General features: G+C 47.7%; 1 protein-coding gene across 1 annotated transcript in view; it reads left to right on the forward strand.

Moving 5' to 3' along the window:
- Nucleotides 1-12,868, forward strand: part of LOC115083444 (zinc finger protein OZF-like) — a 59,529-nt gene extending 46,661 nt beyond the window's left edge. Inside the window, exon 4 of the mRNA XM_029587260.1 lies at nt 6,872-12,868. Coding sequence (XP_029443120.1) covers nt 6,872-8,304 — 1,433 coding nt within the window. The 3' untranslated portion in view covers nt 8,305-12,868. The remainder of the gene's footprint in view (nt 1-6,871) is intronic.
- Nucleotides 12,869-22,831: the final 9,963 nt, after the last annotated feature.

The following is a 22,831-nucleotide window of genomic DNA, read 5'->3' on the forward strand; positions in this document are numbered from 1 at the left end:
AGGCGCGGGCTCAGTAAGTTCCCACAGGCCTCAAGGGCCAAAATCGACGGCCGCCGATTAAAAAAGGGAAAAAACTTACCGGTTTCCGCGAAAGTGACAAAAATTTGTCGAAGGGAGACCCCTGAGGGGCAAATTTTCTTCGGATAGTAAAATACCGAATTCCTGTCAGGAACGTGGTAAGAGAGCTCCTTTCACCGCGTGGCAACTGCTGCGCGGAAAAAAGAAGACTGAAGGGAGACCCCTGCTGGCTGCAGGGTCAGTGCCTTGCTGGGCATGCCCAGTAGGGGCCAGTCAAAGTTCTGTTTAAACTTTGACAGAAGTTTTCCGTGGTGGGCTCCATCCTCGATGTCACCCATTTGTGAGGACAACCATCCTGCTTGTCCTGTGAGAACTGGGTGTAATACTAGACGACAGATTCAGCCTCAATAATTTCATCAACAACACCACCAAAGAATGCTTCTTTAAATTACAAGTTTTAAAGAAACTAAAGCCACTTCTACGCTACAGAGATTTCCGCACAGTACTCCAAGCCATCATTCTCCCGAAACTGGACTATTGCAACTCTCTTTTGCTGGGACTCCCCGCCTGCTCCACCAAACCCCTCCAGATGGTACTAAACTCCACAGCAAGAATACTCACCAACGCCAAAAAAAAAGACCACATCACCCCGATCCTCCAGCACCTCCACTGGCTCCCCATTAAATACAGGATACAGTTCAAAAGCAGCATGATGATGCATAAGGCACTTCACAGCTTATCCCCACTCAACTTAACCTTCAAACTGCAACTACATACTTCAGATAAGCCGACTAGAAGAACATATCAAAATAGAATGATTACCCAGCCCGCAAAATCCTCCCTAAGAAAACGCGCTCTATCAACTGCGGGCCCGTCCCTCTGGAATTCCCTACCACCAGACCTCCGCCTTGAGCCGTGCCACACTACTTTTAAGGCGAAACTAAAGACTTGGCTCTTCCTGCAAGCATTCCCAGAGAGCTAAGAACTAGAAGATATAACAACCCCTGCCCTTTGGTTCTAATGTACTTATCCAAGATTATAAATTGCCCTATTTATATGTTTAAAGTTGAGACTAATTAGTTTCTGTCTTCTTATTACTTAGATTGAGTATTCTGATTTGTTCCATGCAAATGGCCATGTTAACTGTTCCTTGTAAACTGTTCCTTGTAAACTGTTCCATGTAAACTGCCACCCGGCAGTAATTATTACTGTTCTCTGTGAACCGGAGCGATATGTATTGTATACAGGAGCTCCGGTATATAAAAACCATAAATAAATAAATAAATAATAGCAGTTAATGGACTTCTCCTCCAAGAACTTATCCAAACCTTTTTTGAATGCAGCTACACTAACTGCACTAACCACATCCTCTGGCAGCAAATTCAAGCTTAATTGTGCATTGAGTGAAAGCATTTTCTCCGATTAGTCTAAAATGTGCTACTTGCTAACTTCATAGAATGCCCCCTAGTCCTTCTATTATCCGAAAGTGTAAATAACTGATTCACATCTACTCGTTCAAGACCTCTATCATATCCCCTTTTCAGCCTTCTCTTCTCCAAGCTGAACAGCCCTAACCTCTTCAGCCTTTCCTCATAGGGGAGCTGTTCCATCCCCTTTATCATTTTGGTTGCCCTTCTCTGTACCTTCTCCATCGCAACTATATCTTTTTTGAATGAAGCGACCAGAACTGTACACAGTATTCAAGGTGTGGTCTCACGACGGAGCGATACAGAGGCATTATGACATTTTCCGTTTTATTAACCATTCCCTTCCTAATAATTCCTAACATTTTTTCAAAGTCTTCAATCCTTAGTACAGACGCAGTCTGACACCTCCCTTGCCCGTCCAGACGGAACCTCAACCGTTAAGACCTCCCTCTCCAAGACCTATTGGCAGACCTCAAGGCATGCCAAGCTTCACCAAGGGTGTCCCTGGCAGGGTCGCGGACAGCACGGGCAAAGTGGACGATACAGACTCCTTGGAAGATGGGGAAATTCCCCCGGTTTAGAACCGTATCGGATCATGTTACGGTTTTTCCATAAAGACCCTGATTTCCCAGACCCTGAAGATGCTGGGAGTTCCTGGGGTGGACGCTATGATGGAAGCAAAGAAGAATCCCATTCTCATTTCCCTTCAGAAAGCCTCCTGCTACTTTCCAGTACTGGAAGTCATCCAGGAGTTGATTGACTTGGAGTGGGACGCCCCAGAAGCAAGTTTTAAAGGTGGACAAGCATTAGAAGCTCTATATGCATTTCCCTAAGTTGGAAGAGCTCGTCTGTGCCATCTTTAAGCAAACAACTCTCAGCGGCAGGAGGAGTAGCCTTAAAGGATGCGCACAATAGACAGATGGAGTCCATCATTAAACAGGCCTTTGATGCAATAGCAATAACCTTACAGACTGCTTCTTGTTGTGCCCTAGTAGCTTATTCATGCCTGTTCCTCTCTCGGGAGGTGGATGATTCTGGGGCGAATTCCAGAACAGTTATGGAACCTGCCGCTGCCTTTTTAGCTGATGCAGGCTCGGACCTGTTTATACCTCAGTCAGTGGAGTGGCCTCAGTGAGGGCAGCCAGAAGACAGCTATGGCTGCGAAATTGGTCAGCAGATGCAACCTCCAAGGCAAAACTCACAAAGATGAAGGATCACTCTTCTTCGGAAGCGAATTGGAAAAGCTGGCCAGTAAATGGGGCGAATCCCCAGCTACCAAAAAATAAGAGAAAGCAGTTACAGCACCCCTTGCCTATGAGGGGTTGATCCTAGGGCTTCCAACGCTTTCACCTATACAGAAGCTTGTCATTTCAGAGGTTTCGGTCCTTTGGGAGTTCTCAATCCTTTCGGAACAGACAGCCCAAGAGAAGAGCAGTCTTGGTTTCAGGTTCGTCCTGAACACCCCATTGAAATTTTGCTGACACACTCTCAGAACAAGGAGATGGGGGGGGGGAGTCGACTTCTTCTACCAGCAGTGGGTCAAGATCACTTTGGACAAATGGGTACTGGAGGTCATACGAGAAGTTTTTGTGCTGGAATTTCGCTGCTCTCCTCGGGACATATTCATGATATCTCCTTGCCACTCCCAGCACAAGAAGCAGACAGTGGAGGCTACCCTGTTAAGGCTCCTCAGAATGAGGGCTATAACCCTAGTACCTGCGCCCCAGGAAAGTATGGGGCGTTATTCCATCTATTTCATCGTACCCAAGAAGGATGGTTCCTTTGCCCCATCCTGGATCTCAAGAGCGTCAACAGACACCTACGAGTGATTCATTTCCGCATGGCAACCCTACCCTCTGTGATAATGGCCGTACGATCAGGAGAGTTCTTAACTTTCTTAACCTTGTACCACCAAATTCAAAAAGAAATTAAAGACTTGGCTCTTTAAGCAGGCCTATCCAGATTAATTCCCTATCATATCTATCTTGTTATTTATATATTACCTGACTCTGTGTGCTATCTTTCGGCCTCCTCCTTTTCACTTTGTCCCACCCCTAGTCCCTGTTCGATGTTTTTTCCATCTTCAGTTTGGATGTGAACCGGTATGATGTACCCACTAATGCCGGTATAAAAAAGTTTTTTAAATAAATAAACTTCTTATCTGAGGCCTACCTACATATTTCAATCCGTCAAGAGCATCAACGTTTCCTCCACATCGCAATGCTGGGTCACCATTATCAGTTTCGGGCACTGCCCTTTGGCCTGGCCACCTCCCCCAGAATTCTTTCCAAGATTATGGTGGTCATAGCAGCAGCATTGAGAGGGAATCCTGGTGCACCCGTACTTGGACGACTGGTTGATCCGGGCAGAGTCCATGGACAAGAGTCTCCGGGTGACTAACAGGGTGACCTCCTTGCTTCAGGTACTCGGGTCATAAACCGGGACAAAAGCAGTCTCATACCCTCCCAGTCCTTGGAATATCTGGGAGTCCAATTCGACACCAAGCAGGGCAAGGTCTCCCTTCCGCCTACGCGGATAAGGAGGTTGATGTCCCAAGTACATTGGTTGATGAGCACGATACACCCAACGGTGCAGAGCTATCGTCACATTCTCGGTTTGATGGTGGCAACCCTGCAAGTAATGCCATGGGCGAGGGCACATATGTGACCTCTTCAACGCTCCCTGCTGTCATGCTGGAACCCGCAGTCTCAAGACTATTTGATTCAACTCCACTTACCAATGGCAGTAAGCTCTCAGCTCCAGTGGTGGCTGCAGAAAGCTCATCTACGCAGGGGTGTACCCCTTCCTCTCCGAACGGGCTGATCCTCACAACAGAAGAGAGCCTCTGGGGCTGAAGAGCTCACTGTCAGGAACTGGCGGCCCAGGTATATTGGTCCAAGGAAGAGGCCCTCTGGAACATAAACCGCCTGGAAGCCAGGGCATCTCTACAATTCAGCCACTTACTCCAGGGTCAAGCAATCTGCATAATGTCGGACAACACAACGACAGTAGTCTACATCAATTGCCAAAGTGGAACCAAAGGCCAGCAAGTGTCACAGGAAATAGACCTCCCTATGGAATGGGTGGAAATGCATCTACAGACAATATCAGCCTCCCACCTTGCAGGAAAAGACAACATCAGAGCAGACTTTCTAAGCAGGGACAGTCTGGATCCAGGACAGCGGGAGTTGTTAGCCAAAGCCTTTCGCTGGGGTCTCCCATCCGTCGACCTGCTGGCCGCATCCCACAATGTGAAGGTTCCCTGATTCTTCAGTCGCAGAAGAGATCAGTAGTCCCTAGGGATCAACACTCTCATTCAGACCTGGCCAGAAGAGGAGTTCCTATAAGCGATCTCTCCGTGGCCCATTGGGCAAGGTCATTCACAGAATCTAGCACTGCAGGAAATTAGTCCTACTAGTAGCTCCAGATTGGCCCAGGTGTCCTTGGTAAGCAGAAATGCGGAGACTCCTGGTAAAGATCCCCCTTTGCCTCCCACCGCACAGGGATCTGCTACAGCAGGAACCAGTCCTTTTCGAGGATCCAACTTGATTCTGTCTTATGGTCTGGCACTTGAGAGGGCTCGCCTGATGAAGCTAGGATATTCAGTGGCAATAATTGCCATCCTACTCCACACATGGAAGTTCTCTATGTCCCTAGCGCATGTGCAAGTCAGGAGAGTGTTTGAGGCCTGGTGCTAGGAACGTGGAGTTTCCCCTCGGATGGTCAAAATCCCACTAATTCTGGAATTTTTGCAGGACAGCTTGAATAAATGTTTGACCCTAAACTCCTTGAAGATCCAGGTAGCAGTTCTTTCCCGTTTCAGGGGCAAGGCGCACAGAACCCGCCTGTCAGCTCATCCGGACATGGTCCGTTTTCTGAAAAGGGTAAAGCACCTCTGGCCATTCCTACGATGGCTGGTTCCCTTGTGGAATCTTAAATCTAATATTGGAATTTTTGGCAGGGTCCTCCTTTCAGCCGCTGCGCAGTCTTTCCTTGCTTTTTTTAACCTTCAGAGATGCTTTCCTTACTTTTATTAACCTTCGGAGATGCTGTATGCTCGGGCATGTCGCATCTCCGAACTGCAGGCCTTGTGTCGGGAACTGTTCCTCCGGATGACTCCAAGAGCACTACAGCTTCATACCGTTCCATCCTTTTTGCCCATAGTAGTCTCAGACTTTCATTTGAATCAGTCCATTTTGTTGCCATCCCTAGCTAAACACAAGGACATGGAAGAATACTGCCTCCTCCATCATTTGAATGTCAGTAGGCTTTTGGTGCGGTATCTGGAAGTTTCAGAACCAGTCCGAAAGACAGGCTGCCTGTTTGTCCTTCACAGTAGAAGGAAGCAGGGCAAGCCAGCTTCGTGGGCTACCATAGCTCCTGGATTAAGGAGGTGATCACGGGAGCCTACATGGAGGCAGGAAAGCCATTACCTTTTCAGGTTAAAGCTCATTCCACTAGGGATCAGGCGGTCTCATGGGCGGAAGCTAGACTGCTGTCTCCCGTCAACCTCTGCCGAGCGGTGACATGGTCTTCCTTGCATATCTTCTCCAGGTTCTATCGCCTGGACATTCAGGCTTGAGAAGATGCAGCCTTTGCAAGGGTGGTGTTAACCAGACCATGGGCAGCCTCCCGCCCCAATCGGCAATAGCTTTTGTACATCCGATTGGTCCTGAACCCATCTGGCTACATGCTAGTAAATGGAGAAATTACTTACCTGATAATTTCGGTTTCCTTAGTGTAGACAGATGGTCTCAGCATTCCGCCCATGGCTGCCCAAAAATGGTGCCAAGGATTTGCCCGAGGAATGAATATAGATTCCAAGAGATTACGGGTATGCCGTTATCAGGCCCCTAGATCAGAGCATCTATAATCTTACTGGGGTTCAGTGTTTATATTTAGTTGAGTACAGTTACAGTTATCCGTTTTTGGTTTTTTTTGTTTTGTTTTAAAATCGTTTTTAATCAAGTTTTTTTCAATAGTATGACCACTAACTTTTGAGGAGAATACTGAAGGGCTGAGGTCACTGCAGGTGTGTATCTGGGGTGACATCAGCTTTGAAATCTGACTCCGTCTCCCTCTACTGGCAGGGGAACATAACCCATTGGTCCTGAGTCCATCATTCTACACTAAGAAAAATGAAATTATCAGGTAAATAATTTCTCCAATAATCAGCTTGCAAGTGTCAAGTCCTGACTCTTCCCTCGGCTGGGAAGAGGCAGGACACAATGTTTCCAGCCCTTAAAGAAAGAGCTTTGATAAATTCCACAAATCCCAAAATGTCTTTGTTTCATGACAGTGGGTCTGAGTTTCTATCAGGAGTAACTCTCAGATGACCTACAAAACTGTCCCCTCAAAGAAGCTGGCCTTTTTCATGAGCTGTTTCCACCTGCCTCCAGCTCACAGATATTTCTCTTGTTTTACAGAGGACGGAGCCGGGCCTGGGATGGGAGTGAAGGTACTTCCTGAGGAGCAACGATCCTGGGAGACTACAGGGAAAAGCAGTAGGGATCCCCTGCAGCACTTCTTCAGAGATCTGAGCAAGTCAGGACAAGTTTCCAAGAAATCAGTTGGGAGAAAGCGCTGGAAAGAGCCAAAGGGAGCCCAGGAATATAAATGTTCTGTGTGTGGGAAACTATTCAGTGAGAAGGGTACCCTGAAGCGCCACCAAAAGCTGCACTCTCAGCTGAGACCCTTCGTGTGCACTGAGTGTGGCAAAAGCTTCATCCAGAAAAATCACCTCGTGGATCACCAGAGAATCCACACAGGGGTGAGACCATACTCCTGTGCCGAATGTGGAAAGCGATTCTACTATAAGCATCACTTGGTTGGGCACCAGAGAATCCATACAGGAGAAAAATTATTTTCTTGTAGCTATTGTGGCATGAAATTCAATCACAAGGGGAATTACCAGACACACTATCGACTTCACACTGGAGAGAGACCATTCACATGCGATGAATGTGGAAAGAGCTTTAACCGGAAGGCTGATCTCATCATCCACGACAGGATGCACCGGGGAGAGAAACCATTCTCCTGCAATGAATGCGATAAAACCTTCTATGTGAAGAAAGACCTTCGTCGACATCAGAAAATCCATGCTGGGGACAAACCATTTGAGTGCCCTGAGTGTGGTAAAGCCTGCAATTATAAACTGCATCTCGCAATCCACCAGCGGACACACACTGGAGAGAGACCCTTTTCTTGTACGGAATGTGGGAAGAGCTATGCTGGCAAACCACATCTTATCATCCACCAGCGGACACACACTGGAGAGAAACCATTTTCATGTACTGAATGTGGGAAAAGCTATAGTGGAAAGCCTACCCTAAAGTTCCACCAGAGAGTCCACAGTGGAGAGAAACCATTTGAATGTAGTGAATGTAAAAAAACCTTCTACTGTAAGAAGTCTCTCATGAGACACCACCTAATCCACACTGGGGAGAGACCATTTAGCTGTACCATATGTGGACAGACCTTCATCCAGAAGCCCAATCTGGAAAGGCACATGAGAATTCATACTGGGGATGGGCCATATCTCTGCACAGTGTGTGGAGGCAGCTTCTTCAAGAAATATAACCTGGTCCGGCACCAGAGAATTCATGGAAGCCTGAAGTCTGATCCAGCAGATGGCCGCAGGAGACGCAGGAGACAGCGCAAGGATCCAGATGGTCAGGTAAGGAAAAGCATCAGAAAGGACCATACTTATAGCAGGAAATATGTCAAGCGCCATCCGCAGTCCTTTCCAGTGCCTGGCCTGACTTCTGGCGAGTTGCAGATGGGGTACTTGGTGCCCAGGGATGAGAAGTTGATAAAGTCGGCAGAGGACAGTGGATGCAATCAGTGGATTGTCGTTTAAGCGCAGAAGAAGGTCGGATGGATGGATGGACAGGCTCCCATAAGTTCTGGAGTGCTGTGTGTTTCCATTGCATTGTATCATAAGGTCTTTGTAAAGAAGCAACAATTAGTAAGATCTCTACGTTAAGCACTCATTAAACAATAAGACAGCCCTGTACAAAGGAATCAAGACAGAAAACACTGCAAAGAGAGAAGAAATTAGTATGGCCAAAGCAAACCAGAGCAAGAAGATGACAGACTTAAGCCCTGGGTATGGAAAAGACACTGTGTGTGTGTAGAACCTTGAGGTGATCAGGAATTGCCCCAAACATCAGCAGACCTGTGGTACAGCTATGGTACTGAGTTACTGAACAAGAATATCTGTGTGATGTTTGCAGATATGATCCACAGAAGGAGAGATTAAGAGAAGTCACTAAAAGGGGTATCCTGAACAAGAGGATGCTGTCATCCTCTGCTGCTGCTGCAAATCACTCTTAGTCCTAAATCTATAGGAAAGCTTGTAAGCGGGTGTGAGAGGATGGATTTCTACCTACCCCCCCCCCCCCAAGGAGTCATCTGATGGTGTAAGGAAAGACTCTCTGCACCCCACAGCTGAAGAAGAAGCAGGGGCTATGGGAGCAAGGCCTCCATACCCCCCCCAACCATCCCTAAAGAGTGTAAGAGGAAGGATCCCTCCTCCAAAAACTTCCCAAGAAGTGTGAGGAAGGACTCACCCCATTCAATAATCCTCAAGGAACTACCCTTTCCGCAAGAGAGGAAGGACTCCCTGTCCCCTAGCAGTCTCAGTCTCGAGGTTCCCCTCCCCAAATACTTCCCACGTTGTATGAGAGACGAGAGTCCCCAATGGGTTCAAGAGTGAAGGACGTCCCCCTTCTACCCCAAAGGAATCATAAGGGGGTGTGAAAGGACTACTCTCACTCTGCTCCCTCCCTCCCGGAGTCCCAAAGGTGTGCGAGAGAAGGGAATCTCTCAGGGGGTGAATGGAGGCGCGCTTACCCCAGGTCTCTGTTATGTGTTTATTGCTGTATGGATATCATTGGGATAATAAACTGGCAGCAGCTGGCTGTAAGATGTTTTACTTTTCCTCTTAAAAAGACAGGTAGGGGAAAAGAGGAGAGTGCCACCGTGCAGGAATCTCACCCCAGCCCAAGGAACCTTTAGTGCCACCAGCACTAGCCAGAAATACGTACGCTGGCCTGACTGGCTCACCTGGAGAGGAGTCTTCTGGTGCAAGACAGTGTCAGGAATCGTCAGTCGAGGGACTTCCCCTGCCCACTACTAGTGGCACCTACAGGTAGAGCGGGTGAGTTCTGTCCCTCTTTCCTATCTTTCCTACCTCCTTCCTACTTTCCTCATAAACTTTGTGCCCTTCAGAGGTTCATTTCATACCTTGTCCTGGGTCTTCCTTCCCCTCCCTTCCCTTCACCCTTATGCTGCCCCACGCTGGCTCTAGAGCAGAATCAGAGGATGAGGGGCAGGAGGCTCATCTCTCAGGTACTGGTACTGAGACTCATGAGCAATGGCAGGAGATGTGAATCACGAATCACAACACCCGTGTGCCATGCAGCCCCTCTAGTCTACCCTTTGCGCTGACCCTATCTGAGGCTTTACTGCCACATCCTCCTAGCTAAGGATCCTCTGCGCTTATTCAGGGCTTTATTTATTTAGTTGGATTTTTCATCCTCTCAGCAAGAAACATAAAATCTCATCTCAACCAATGACAATAATAAAACAAACAATACAAATGAGAATATAAAACAATCAACATAAAATCATAACACAACCTACATCCCGTATTCTTAAAATTAATATGCACTGGTAGCTTTTACCCTGCCCGCTCAAAAGCCAGTTCCTTCACCATCTCCTCTGAGAGGCAATTCCATGCATCCATCACCCACTGTGTGAAGAAATACTTCCATGTTTGCTCCTGGGCCTACCCAACTGGAGCCTTATCTGACCTCTTGGAAAACTGAAAAAGGCTTGTTGCTTCTGCCCTGAATATCGCTATCACTTCCCTGCCTCTCTCATCTTTGGTATCCATATTTAGGTCCTTAAGTCTCATGTCAAATGGTCTTTGGTGCAGACCCTGCATCATTTTGGTAGCCCATCTCTGGGCTGTGTCTAGAAGAGACCTGGGCGGCTTCATACTCCACTATTCAGGCACTACGAGATGAATGCAGGGCTTTAAAGATGCACACAAGAGCCATTCCCTGCTCCGTGAAGACTACAGTCTACTCAAGACAAGCCAACAAGACAAAAAAGAATCTCCTGACGCTGCCCGCTGGCAGAGAAGGGACTTGGTGCAGTGTCCAGTGGCTGTGGGAGGGTCATTCCCTGCCTCCCACGGCACCTAAAGAGGTCAGCAGAGAGGAAGCGGCTGGCTGCTGCAGGAGGGCTGTCCTCACCTTCCCATGGCACAGGTAGAGGGGAAGTAGCTTCGTGCTACTGGAGCAAAGTTGGCTGCCACGGGAGGGCTTTCCTTGCATGTCCCGTGGACTCTCGGTTGCCTCAGGGGCGGCGGAGAAAGCGATCGTGTCTCTGCCATGTGTTGTCTGCGGCGCAGGGGAGTCCTTCGGCAAGCTCCCGCCGCTGAGGATCAGGCTTCAGCTGGGGTCACGGGCCCAGTCGCAATGATGCCACCGCCACAACCCTCAAAACAGGCCAGGTTGCAGCGGCTGCGCCACGGGGGCGGACACAAAAAATAAAATAAAATAAAGAAAAATACATTAAAATGAAATAAACTAAAGGCAAGGCGAGGCACAAAAGGAGCAAGGGCACTGTGCAAGCTCAAGCCGCGTGGATAAGGACCCCCCAGTGCTCCAGAGGTGCCACAGGAGGACACGGGGGACGGGAGGCAGCGTCCATGCCACCTGGGGGGACATTAATTAAAAATAAATAAAGGGGCCAGATGGGGTGTCCTGTGCAAGAATGGTTAGGGACACTGCTGTGGCCAGGAAATACCCCTACACCAGGGCTCCAGTTTATACAGGATACCTGCGGCATCTTCCCTGAACTGAGGGAAGCGCGAGGAAGGAATAGCCTCGTGGCTTCTGGAAGTGAAATGGCCACTGTAAGGACACCAAAGGGGCAACGTAACCAGCCCCCTGGGACTTTTACAATCTGCACAGCTACGTTTAAAAAAATAATAGCAATGAATTAGACGTGACGTGGTATGGAGAAGGCCGAGAGGTGCAAGGCTAAGGAATGTAAAATGGCACTATTTTTGTGATTAGACCAAAAAATATATATAAAAACGCCCTTATAAAACTTCACACAAACATAGCAATTTAACCATAAATAATTTATAGGGCAAAAAACATTTCTATTGTATTTTCAGCTTCATTTCCATGGCTTCTAAACTTAAAAACTTATCAATTATATTTTAATATTGACATGAATATTTCTTAAATTCTTAGAATCGTGGAAAAATGCCAGTTCATAAGACCTTAAAGCTGCCACAAGGGTTAGCTTAAAACCACCTTCCATCCACTGTGGTCAGCAAAATAATACGGCTTAATTACATATCGCTAGAATGGAAACACACAAAAAGTTCTTATGAATGAAATGTCACTCTTCTACATCAAAGTGTAAATGTTCTTATATATGAAAACCAAATGTCCCAGCGGATAAAACATTTTTATGCAGACAAAAGCTCCTTTGCCCAGGCAGGTAACATTTTTATGTAGTGGCTGTCCGTGGAGGAAGGACCGACACCAGAGGTCACCAGACCCATTGCACAAGAGACGCCGGCTGCAAGGGAGGTAGACCATCGCACCAAAGGAGCAGAGATAAGTGTGCACGCTCACATCTGAGAAACAGCTCACTAGCAGGCGAATTTTCAAAGGAGTTACGCGGGGCAACGTAACATGCTATCGCAGCAATCTTCAAAAGCCATTTAATGCGGAGGAAACCTATGGACAATTCAATGGCATGCATTGTAGCAAACTTCAAAAGCCACTTGGACGGGTAAAGTGCATTTATACATGCAAAACCCAGTTTTAAGCATGTAAATGCTTTTGAAAATCAGGTCCCTGGGTCTGGCCAGACTATATCCCATTCAGAGCGCGCATCACTAAAACTAATCATACGACATCTTGTGAATGTAACAGGAAACCAGAACAAAAACGAGAAAAGACTGAGGGGAAAATCACAAACACTCACAGAAGAAAAAAAATACTCACCTCAAGGGACTCTGTACCAGAGGAACCTAAAAGAGAACCAACACACGGAATAAGTTTAAAAAAATACAAATTTGGAGTGCAAACAGCGTCTGAGTAAAGTAAGGAGGTATACAAAGACAATTCTTATGTGACTTATAGCTGTTTTGGTTAAAGTGCTTTGAAAAATATGTAATTGTTACCAGTGTTTCAAGTATTCCTATGCTAAAAGTAAAGGTTTAAATGTTTTTACGTTTCAAATTGTTGTCCAAGTATAGCAAAAGCCTTTTCTTGAACTATTGTTTAAAAAATGCTTGTAGAAAGATCTTAAGTATTTGCGCTATTGTTGTTGTTAGTCAGTTCCTAATTCTTTTCTTTTTCAGTACAATAAAATGGTTAAACCTATTAGCATGGCCTCGTTTATTCCAGAGGTTTTCTGGACTGACATCCTCTCCCGGGACATTTCCCTAATTTTACCCCCGGAGACTGACTGCGTGGGTTAGACCAGACCGCACAAAGCCCGGCCGGAAGTGGGCCCCCTCATTGAAACGTTTACTCCCTCGGCCCGGGACTCCAAAGCATGAGGGACTCCACTCTGCGGTAGTTTACAGTTTTTGGAGTAAAGAAGTTTTAGCCCTCATGGTCATGACATGAAGTTCCAAAGAAGTCGATTCGGGAGTGGTTCAAAGCATGACAGTCGGGCCCTGACAAGGAAGGAGGGAGGATGTGCCAGAGGGTACCGTAAGGCCGCCGTGCTCCTCGTGTTTGGTCAATAGGAGCGAGGGAGTGAAAAGGCCCAGAGGCAGGGAAAGAGTGAGCCAGGGATTGTGGTGTGGGGGGGAGAGAAAATGAACTGACTGGGGATTGGGGGAAGGAATTGAGTGAACTAGGGGAAATGGGGAAGTGAGGGGTTTGTGGCAGGGGGGAAAAGTGAACCAAGATGATTGAGAGGGTTTGGGGGGTAAACCAGGATGCGTCAGGGGTTTGTGGGAGAACCAAAATGACTGAAGGGTTAACGGGAGAGAAGGAACAAAGCTGAGTGAGGGGACTGGGTTGCGAGCACAAGTGAAAGAGGAAGAGTGATCAAAGAGGAGGTGAGGGAACCAGAGGGAGTGGGCTTTTCTCCTTTGGGCTGGGTGACTCATAGTGCATTGCTGGGGGCCATTAAGAACTTCCTTAGTCAGAATTGATTGCAAGGAGACACACATAACTAACTGTTCTTCTGGCCAGTTAAGTTGAAAAATTTAAAGTTAGCCATATTATAGATTGCTTTTTTGGTGATATTCTTCTGTATTTCTGTATTGCATGCTTTTATAATTTCTCTATTTTTCTAGGAATTTAAATTGTTAGTCTGTATTAAGTAGCTGTGTTTGTAAATTTAAAAAAAGGTTAGTAAAAAAGGTTAGTATCTATAACAGTTAAATGCCTTCCACGATCCTCAGCTAGTAGACATGCCAACCATATAATCAACACAATTACAGAAGAAAGTAGAGACTCCAGTATCAACATTATTATCCAGCTGGGGACCAATGACCTTGGCAGACACGGTATCCTTGCCGTACAGAAAGATTTCCAAAACCTAGGGACAAAGATTAGACATATGGCAAAGACCATTGCCTTTTCAGAAGTACTACTTGTTCATGGAAAGGGGAAGGTTAGGCTCTGCCTTATAGATAATTTCAATGTTTGGCTCAAAGCATGGTGTAAATCAAGTGGTTTTGGTTACATTGGTGTATGGGGCCATGCACGGAACAGTAAAAGGTTATACTGTAAGGATGGTCTACATTTGTCCTTGGCTAGAAAGAGGATGCTAAGTGAGAAATTTAGAGCATATACTATGAGGCATTTAAACTAGAAGGTGGGGGTGGGTAGGAGGTGGCCAATGAAATCGCCTTGTCACCCCCAAGCAAGACAGGAATTGAGAGAAGAAAACAACAATGTCAATCAGCTCAAAATAGCAGAAAAGATGACTAAAAAGAGTAATAATCCTAGGGAGGCGAGATGGAAAGTTGTGACCACAAATGCTCGTAGTTTCAGCAATAAAATCCCAGACCTGCAGGCCTTAATGGTAGAAGCAGACTTGGACGTTGTTGCTGTTACAGAGACCTGGTTCACGGAATCTCATGATTGGGATATGGCCATACCGGGTTATAACTTGTTAAGGAAACGGGAGAGGAGTAGCTCTTTATGTCAAAAACAATATCCAAGCAACTTAACTTCAAGGAATGTGGGGTACAGAAGAAGCATTATGGGCTGTGCTAAAAAAAAGATGATGGTGCATCCATTTTTACAGGAGTGGTCTACAGGCTCCCGACTCAAAGAGAAGAACTAGACAGGGATCTGGTTGAAGACCTCCCTTCTTTCCCATCTTTTGGATGTGTTGATTATTGGAGATTTTAATCTGCCAAACATAGACTGGAGAATCCCTTCTGTGGAATCTACCAGAAGTAGAGAGACAGTGTATGACTTGCAAGGGCGTCTGTTGAAATAAATGATAATAGAACCCACGAGGGAGGGAGTTATACTCGACTTAATGCTCACTAACGAGGATAATGTCTCTAATGTCCGGGTGGGTGCCCAACTCAGCACCAGTGATCATCAACTGGTATGGTTTGATATCGCAAATAGGATACAGAAGTAACACGAAGACCCGAGTTTTGAATTTCAAAAATACGGACTTTTTCGAAAAGGGGAAGTACCTGGAGGCAGAACTAGAAGACTGGGAGAAAATGGGAGAGGTGGAACAACAGTGGTCCAAACTAAAAGGAGCAATTACAAAGGCAACAAATCTATATGATAGAAAAGTAAACAAAAGTAAGAGAAATAAGAAACCAATCTGGTTCTCAAAGGAGGTGGCTGAAAAAAGAAAAGCGTTCAAGAAATATAAAGGATCACAAAAAGAGGAATACAGGGAAGAATATCTAGTGAAACTGAGGGAGACAAAGAAAGTAATCAAGAAAGCAAAAAGTCAGGCAAAAGAAAGGACTGCCAAAGAGGTAAAGCGAGGTGACAAAACATTCTTCAGATACATCAGAGAAAGGTCTAAAGAGGTATAGTGAAACTGAAAGGTGACAAAGATCAGTGTGTGGAGAGAGACAAAGAAATGGCAGAAACGTTAAACAAATACTTCAGTTCGGTGTTCACTAACGAAGACCCTGGCGAAGGACCGTCGCTAGTTAACAAGACTGTGGATGGGGGTGGAGTAGATGAAACTCTGTTTACAGAAGAGAATGTATGGGAAGAGCTAGGAAAACTGAAAGTGGACAAAGCCATGGGGCCAGACGAAGTACATCCCAGGATACTGAGGGAGCTCAGATATGTGCTGGCGGGTCCGCTGAAGGACCTGTTCAATAGATTCCTGAAAACAGGAGTGGTGCCTCATGACTGGAGAACAGCGGTGGCAGTCCTGCTTCACAAGAGTGGGAGCAGAGAGAAGACTAGAAACTACAGACCGGTTAGCCTCACCTCGGTTGTGGGAAAATTAATGGAAAATCTGCTGAAGGAAAGGATTTTTTTTAATTTTATTTAACGTTTTTTATATACCGACATTCGTTAATAACATCACTATCTAAAATCCGGTAGGTTGCTCAACCCGAGGCAGCATGGATTCACCAAGAGAATCTCCTGTCAAGCAAATCTGATTGATTTTTTTTGATTGGGTGCCCATAGAATTGGATCAGGGAAAAGCACTTGATGTGATTTACTTGGATTTTAGTAAAGTTTTGATACGGTCACATATGGACTCATGAACAAAATGAGAAGCTTGGGAGAGGGTGCCAAAGTAGTAGCATGGATTGCAAACTGGTTGACTGACAGGAGACAACATGTAATGGTAAATGGAATCTTCTCTGAAGAAAGAACAGTGTTAAGTGGAGTGCCACAGGGATCGGTTTTGGGACCAATTCTGTTCAATATCTTTGTGAGTGACCTGGCGGAAGAATAGAAGGTAAAGTTTGTCTATTTGCAAATGATACTCAGATCTGCAACAGAGTGGACATGTCTGAAGGAATAGAGAGAATGAAAAGTGATTTAAGAAAAGAGTGGTCAAAGATTTAACAGCTGGGATTCAATGCCAAGAAATGCAAAGTCATGCATCTGGGGAGCAGCAATCCAAAAGGAAAATTCGTTCTTACCTGCTAATTTTCGTTCCTGTAGTACCACGGACCAATCCAGACAGTGGGTTGAGCCTCTTGTCCAGCAGATGGAGACAGAGAAAAAAACTAACAGGTATCCTACATCAGGACAGTGCTCACCCTGCATCCCTTCAGTATAAACATTATCAAAGCAAGAAAAGGTAAAGTTAACTAGTAGAAGATCAAGCAAGTAACAACCAACATGTAATGTGAGCTATCAGCACGTGAAAGAACCACTTTTACATATATATCCAGTTGAGAAAGACTTCCGGTGCCTTGAAGTTCCGATAGGAAGTAACTGGATCCAAAATGCTGTTAAGAACCAAAAAAAAAAAGGAAAAAACCTTCGAGTGGACGAATCAAAAAGAAACCACAGCCTGGGAGGAACTCTGGACTGATCCGTGGTACTACAGGAAAAAAAATTAGCAGGTAAGAACCAATTTTCCTTTCCCTGTACAGACCCGGATCAGTCCAAACAGTGGAATGTACCAAAGCTTCCCTAAAGAGGGTGGGATCGAGAAAAACCTGCTCGAAGTACCTGCCTGCCGAAGGAGCCAAACACTGGTGCCTGGTCATCGAGGCGATAATGACGAGCAAAAGTATGCAGAGACTTCCAAGTAGCCACCCTGCAGATGTCCTGAGGAGAGGCCGACTGACTCTCCGCCCAAGAGGTAGATTGCGCACACAAAGAATGAGCCTTCAAACCCTCCAGAACCGACCGGCCACAACAGATATAAGCCGAAGCAATGGCCACCTTCAACCAGTGAGCAATGGTAGCCTTAGAGGCCTTGTTACCTCTATTTGGGCCATTCCATAGGACAAAGAGATGATCAGAGATGCGAAATTCATTAGTAACCTGTAAGTATTGGAGTAGGACTCTCTTTACATCAAGACGCCTGAGGTCCCCGCCAGGCGTGCGTGCAATGTCTTCAGGAGAAAAGGCAGGAAGCTCCACTAACTGATTGACGTGAAAAGAAGACACGACCTTTGGAAGAAAGGATGGCACCATCTTGAGGGAAATACCTGAGTCAGAAAAGCGGAGAAAGGGCTCCTGACAAGACAAGGCTTGGAGTTCGGACACTCTCCTGGCCGAGCAAATAGAGACCAAAAATACTGTCTTAAGAGTGAGGTCTTTAAGCGTGGCCCGCCGGAGAGGTTCGAAAGGCGCCACGCAAAGGGCTTGAAGCACCAAATTGAGGCTCCAGGATGGACAAGTAGGCCGGACAGGTGGGTTTAAATGTTTGGCCCCTTTAAGGAAGCGAATGACATCCGGATGAGTCGCCACCGCGTAACCATTGATACGCCCAAGGAGAGAACAGAGGGCCGAAACCTGCACCCGCAGAGAATTGAAAGACAAACCTTTGGCGAGACCAGACTGCAGGAAGGAAAGGACCTGAGACACCGGAGCATTGTGCGCCTGGACTCCAGACTCAGCATATGCATTCTCAAACACTCTCCATACACGGACTTAAGCGAGAGAGGTAGAGATCTTCCGTGCCTTCTTTCTCAGGCACTCAAAAGCCAGGCCACTAGACAAAAACGATCCGCCCGATCGAAAAATACTGGTCCTTGGCGGAGGTTTGGGAGGTGACCGAGGCGAAGAAGACCGTCGGTTGCGAGGTTCACCAGGTCCGCGAACCACGGACTCCGAGGCCATTCCGGCGCTACGAGAATGACCAGCCTCTTGTGGAGTTCTATCCTTCTGAGTACCTTTCCCACCAGAGGCCAAGGTGGGAACACGTAGGGAAGAACCAGGGCACCCACCCCTGCCTAGCAGTGCTCCTGTCTGCGGCTGAAGAATCTAGGAGCCTTTGCGTTGTTAAGGGTAGCCATCAGGTCGAGGTGAGGAACTCCCCACTTGCGCACCAGAAGATTCATCGCCTCATCGGACAACTCCTACTCTCCAGGGTCTCCGGCTAAGGAATTCCGCTTGCACATTCTCCGTCCCCACAATGTGGGAAGCTGCCAGGTGACTCAGGTGTCTCTCTGCCCATGAGAGCAGCTTACTAGCCTCCAGACCCACCAGACAACTCCTGGTGCCACCCTGGCGATTGATGTAAGCCACTGTGGTGGCACTGTCGGAGAGGACCCGCACGACTTTGTGATGGAGCAAGGGCAGGAACGTCTTGAGTGCCAGACAGCTTGGGCTTCCAGATGACTGATGTGCCATCGGGATTGAACAGGAGACCGCCATCCTTGTGTAGACTGGTGCTGACACACCGCTCCCAAGCCGGAGAGGCTGGCTTCCATCGTCACAACGATCCACTGGGGTGTCTCCAAAGGCACTCCTTTCAAGAGATGGGCGAGTGTTTGGAACTCCTGCGAGACCGCGGGTTCCAGCGGGACAGCAACGCTTTCTGTAGAAGACGCATATGCACAAAAGCCCAAGGAACCAGATCTATGGTGGAAGCCATGGAGCCCAGGACCTGGAGATAGTTCCAGGCCGTGAGTACTGAAAGAGATAAGAGATGCTGTACCTGATTCATGAGCTTGAGCGCCCGGTGCTCGGGCAGTAGGACTTTGCCCACGCGGGTGTTGAAATGGGCTCCTAGAAATTCCAGGACCTCGGAGGGCTTGAGGTGATTCTTGGAGAAGTTGACAATCCACCCGAGAGAGGAGAGAAAAGTCACGACCCTGTCGACCGCTGCAGTGCACAGGTTCTCCGACTTGGCCCGGATGAGCCAGTCATCCAGGTAAGGGTGGACCAGGACTCCCTCCCGACGAAGGGAGGCCGCCACCACTATCATGACCTTAGTGAACATACGTGGCGTGGTGGCCTGGCCAAACGGAAGCGCCCGGAACTGGAAGTGGTGTCCCAGAATGGCAAAGCGGAGGTACTTCTGATGGTTGTGGTGGATTGGGATATGCAGGTAAGCCTCTGTCAATTCGAGAGAGGCCAGAAATTCGCCTGAGCGAACCGTCGCTATGACCGCTCGCAGGGCCTCTATCCAAAAATGGGGCACCCAGAGAGCTCGGTTGACCCTCTTGAGGTCCAGGATCAGTCAGAAGCAGTTGTCCTTTTTGGGCAAAACAAAGTAGATGGAATACTGGCCAGATCCCTGTTCCTCCAGGGGTACAGGGACTATGGCCCCAAGCTCCTGTAGCCTGGCCAGAGTCTGGCCCATTGCTGGACGCTTCCAAAAGCCGCAGGGAGAGATTAAAAAGCGGTCGGGGAGTTCCCGAGCAATGTCTAATCCATAGCTGTTGACGATCACATCGAGGACCCACTGATCCAACGTGATGTTGGCCCATTCCTCGAGAAAAAGGGACAGATGTCCACCTAAGGCGGGAGCGGAGGAATGGGCTGGCTGCATTTCATTGGAAGGACTTTGAGGTAGAACCGGAAGGGTTCGTATCCTGGAACGGCCACGAAAGAAATGAGACCAAGACTGGGATCTAGTGGAGGTGGATCTTTGGGCAGGCCCTCTTCGCCTGTTGTACCTGTGCTGACCCCTGAACCGAGAGCGCAAAGGAAAAAAGGATTTGGATTGCCGAGGTCTGTCCTCCAGCAGCTTATGCACCTTATTATACCCAAGAGATGTAATAAGCTGCTCCAGGACCTCCACAAAGAGCAACTTACCCTTGAATGGGAGAGTGCCCAAATGTGATTTAAAAGAGGAGTCCACTGACCAATTACGAAGCCAGAGGAGACGTCTAGCAGACACCGCCAAAACCATAGCTCTGGCCTGCACCCTGAGAAGATCGTAGAGGGCATCCGCCCCCATATGCAATGGCTCCTTCCAGCCACTCTGCCTGTTCCGCCTCTGCAGATGGGAGGTCCCTGGGTGCTGAGTAGTTGTTGAATCCACCTAAGGCTTGCCCGCTGCATGAGACTGCTACAGACTGTCGCCCGGACCCCAAGCACTAGGACCTCAAAAATCCTTTTGAGGTAGACCTCCAATTTGCGATCCTGAAGATCTTTCAATGCAGTCGCCCACATGACTGGGATAGTAGTGCGCTTCGTGACAGCGGAGACTAAGGCGTCCACCTTAGGGACCCGGAACATAACCAGACACGTGTCTGGAAGCGGGTATAGCTTGTCCATGGCTCTGCCCACGCGCAAACCGGCTTCCGACGTCTCCCATTCCCGGAGCAGTAACTACAATAGCATCAGATGGAAAGGGAAGGTGCGCGGGGGTGCTCTCAGGCCGGAGAGGACTGGGTCGCTGTTGCTAGAAGCTGCGGCAGACGCATTGCCCTCTGGAGGGGCATCTAAGCCCAACTCGGCCAGAACATGGGGTATAAGCGGATCCAGCTCTTCACACTGGAAGAGACGCAACACCCTGGGGTCATCCCCCTCTATTGGTGGATTCAGAGCAAGGACATCGGCATCTGGGTCGGGGTCCGGTATTAGAGCGGGTGGATCAGTGGGGGCCAGAGGGACCGGAACCCCTGGGACCACCTGAACCTGGTTCGCCCCTTGAGAGTCTGGGGTCTTGGGCTCCTGTGCTGCAGCCGATCTAGAGACCTTGGCGGGAGGAAGGCAGCCAGGCAGCTGAGGATCTGGTGGGTCATCCTGTGTAGAATGCTGGCAACATAAGGAGGAGGACAAAATCAGCTGAAAAAAGTCCTGGAGATTTGCCTGGGTCAGAACTGGCATGTGGGGGGTCCACAGGGCTTAAAGGGGGGGGGGGAGTGAGGAAAAATCGGGTCCCTGCCCCCATCAGGCTCAGAATCTTCAGTGAGGTTTAGAGCCAAAATGGCCACTGTTCCCGCAGTTTGCAGGAACGGGGCCGTCCTTGCAGCATGTCTGCTGGGCCAGGAACGACCAGCTGATCTCTCTGGCACAGAGGAGCCGTCCCCTCAGAGGCAGGCTCTCCACACGCGAGGCAAAAGGCCAATCGAGGCAGAGAGGGGAAGGGGCAGATCTGCCGCGTGTGAGATGGCAAGAATCTCCGGTGCCTGGCTGAAAGCAGGGAAGTGAAAGTTTAGCTATCCGCTCATTCCCCAGATGGAAGGTTTTCTTTTTTTTTTTTTTAAACTTGTTGGTAAAATTGAAGAAGCAGAGGAATGAACTTCTCTGCACCAGACCTGAGGTATGCTTCGTCTCTGGGTTTGCCCGGGGGAGGGACTGGAGCGCCAATTTCACCCCTAGCCAGGCAGGTCACCGGGACAGTTGCTAGGCTGAGAATCTCAAGGGGCAAAGCCCCCCTAGGCACCCAGTAAGAGCAAGGGGCAAACACTGTTGCTTCCTACAAGAAATGAAAACTACGTTTTGACAAACTACGTTTTGACAAAAATCTCTTTTATAAAACGGTATATAAAATTTTTTAAATAAATAAATAAAATACTTTTTTTGAAAACTGAAATTAGAAATTAAGTACTTGCTTGATACAAATAAGACAGAAAGAGGGAGAAAGTAGACTTTCCCAAACAATCTAGCTGACTAGAGGGGAGCTGCATAGTCTGCCATCTGCATCTGCTGGAGATAGAAAAATACTGAAGGGATGCAGGGTGAGCACTGTCCTCATATAGGATACCCTTTAGTTTTTTCTCTATCTCCATCTGCTGGACAGGAGGCTCAACCCACTGTCTGGACTGATCCGAGTACGTACAGGGAAAGAGCTTTATGTGATGGGCGATGAAAGACTAATGCATAGGGACTGGGAGAGGGACCTTGGTGTGATAGTGTCTGGAGATCTGAAGATGGCAAAACAATGCGACAAGGCGATAGCTAAAGCCAGAAGGATACTGGGCTGCATAAAGAGAGGAATAACCATTAAGAAAAAGGAGGTGATAGTCCCCTTGTACAGGTCCTTGGTGAGGCCTCACCTGAAATACTGATTTCTATACTTGTGCCCATATCTCAAAAAGGATAAAGTCAAGACAGAGGCTGTCCAAAGAAGAACGACCAAAATTGTGAGGGGTCAGCATTGGAAGACAGGAGAGGCTGAAGGAGTTGAATATGTACACCCTGGAAGAAAGGAGGTGCAGGGGAGATATGATACAGACCTTCAGATACCTGAAAGGTTTTAATGATGCACAATCGTCAACCTTTTCTGTTGGAAAGAAATCAATAGAATTAGGAGTCACGAAATGAAACTCCAGGGAGGATATCTCCTAACCAAGGTCAGAAAATATTTCTTCACGGAGAGGGCGATGAATGGCTGGCATGCCCTTCTGGAGAAGGTGGTGAAAACCAAAACAGTGAAAGAATTCAAAGGGGCATGGGATAAAATATTGTGGATCCCTAAAGGCTAAAGGATGGAACTGAATAAAAGATTGCATGGGGGTAACT

Source organism: Rhinatrema bivittatum, chromosome 2, assembly GCF_901001135.1.
Source record: "Rhinatrema bivittatum chromosome 2, aRhiBiv1.1, whole genome shotgun sequence".
In the NCBI taxonomy this organism is placed as follows: Eukaryota; Metazoa; Chordata; class Amphibia; order Gymnophiona; family Rhinatrematidae; genus Rhinatrema; species Rhinatrema bivittatum.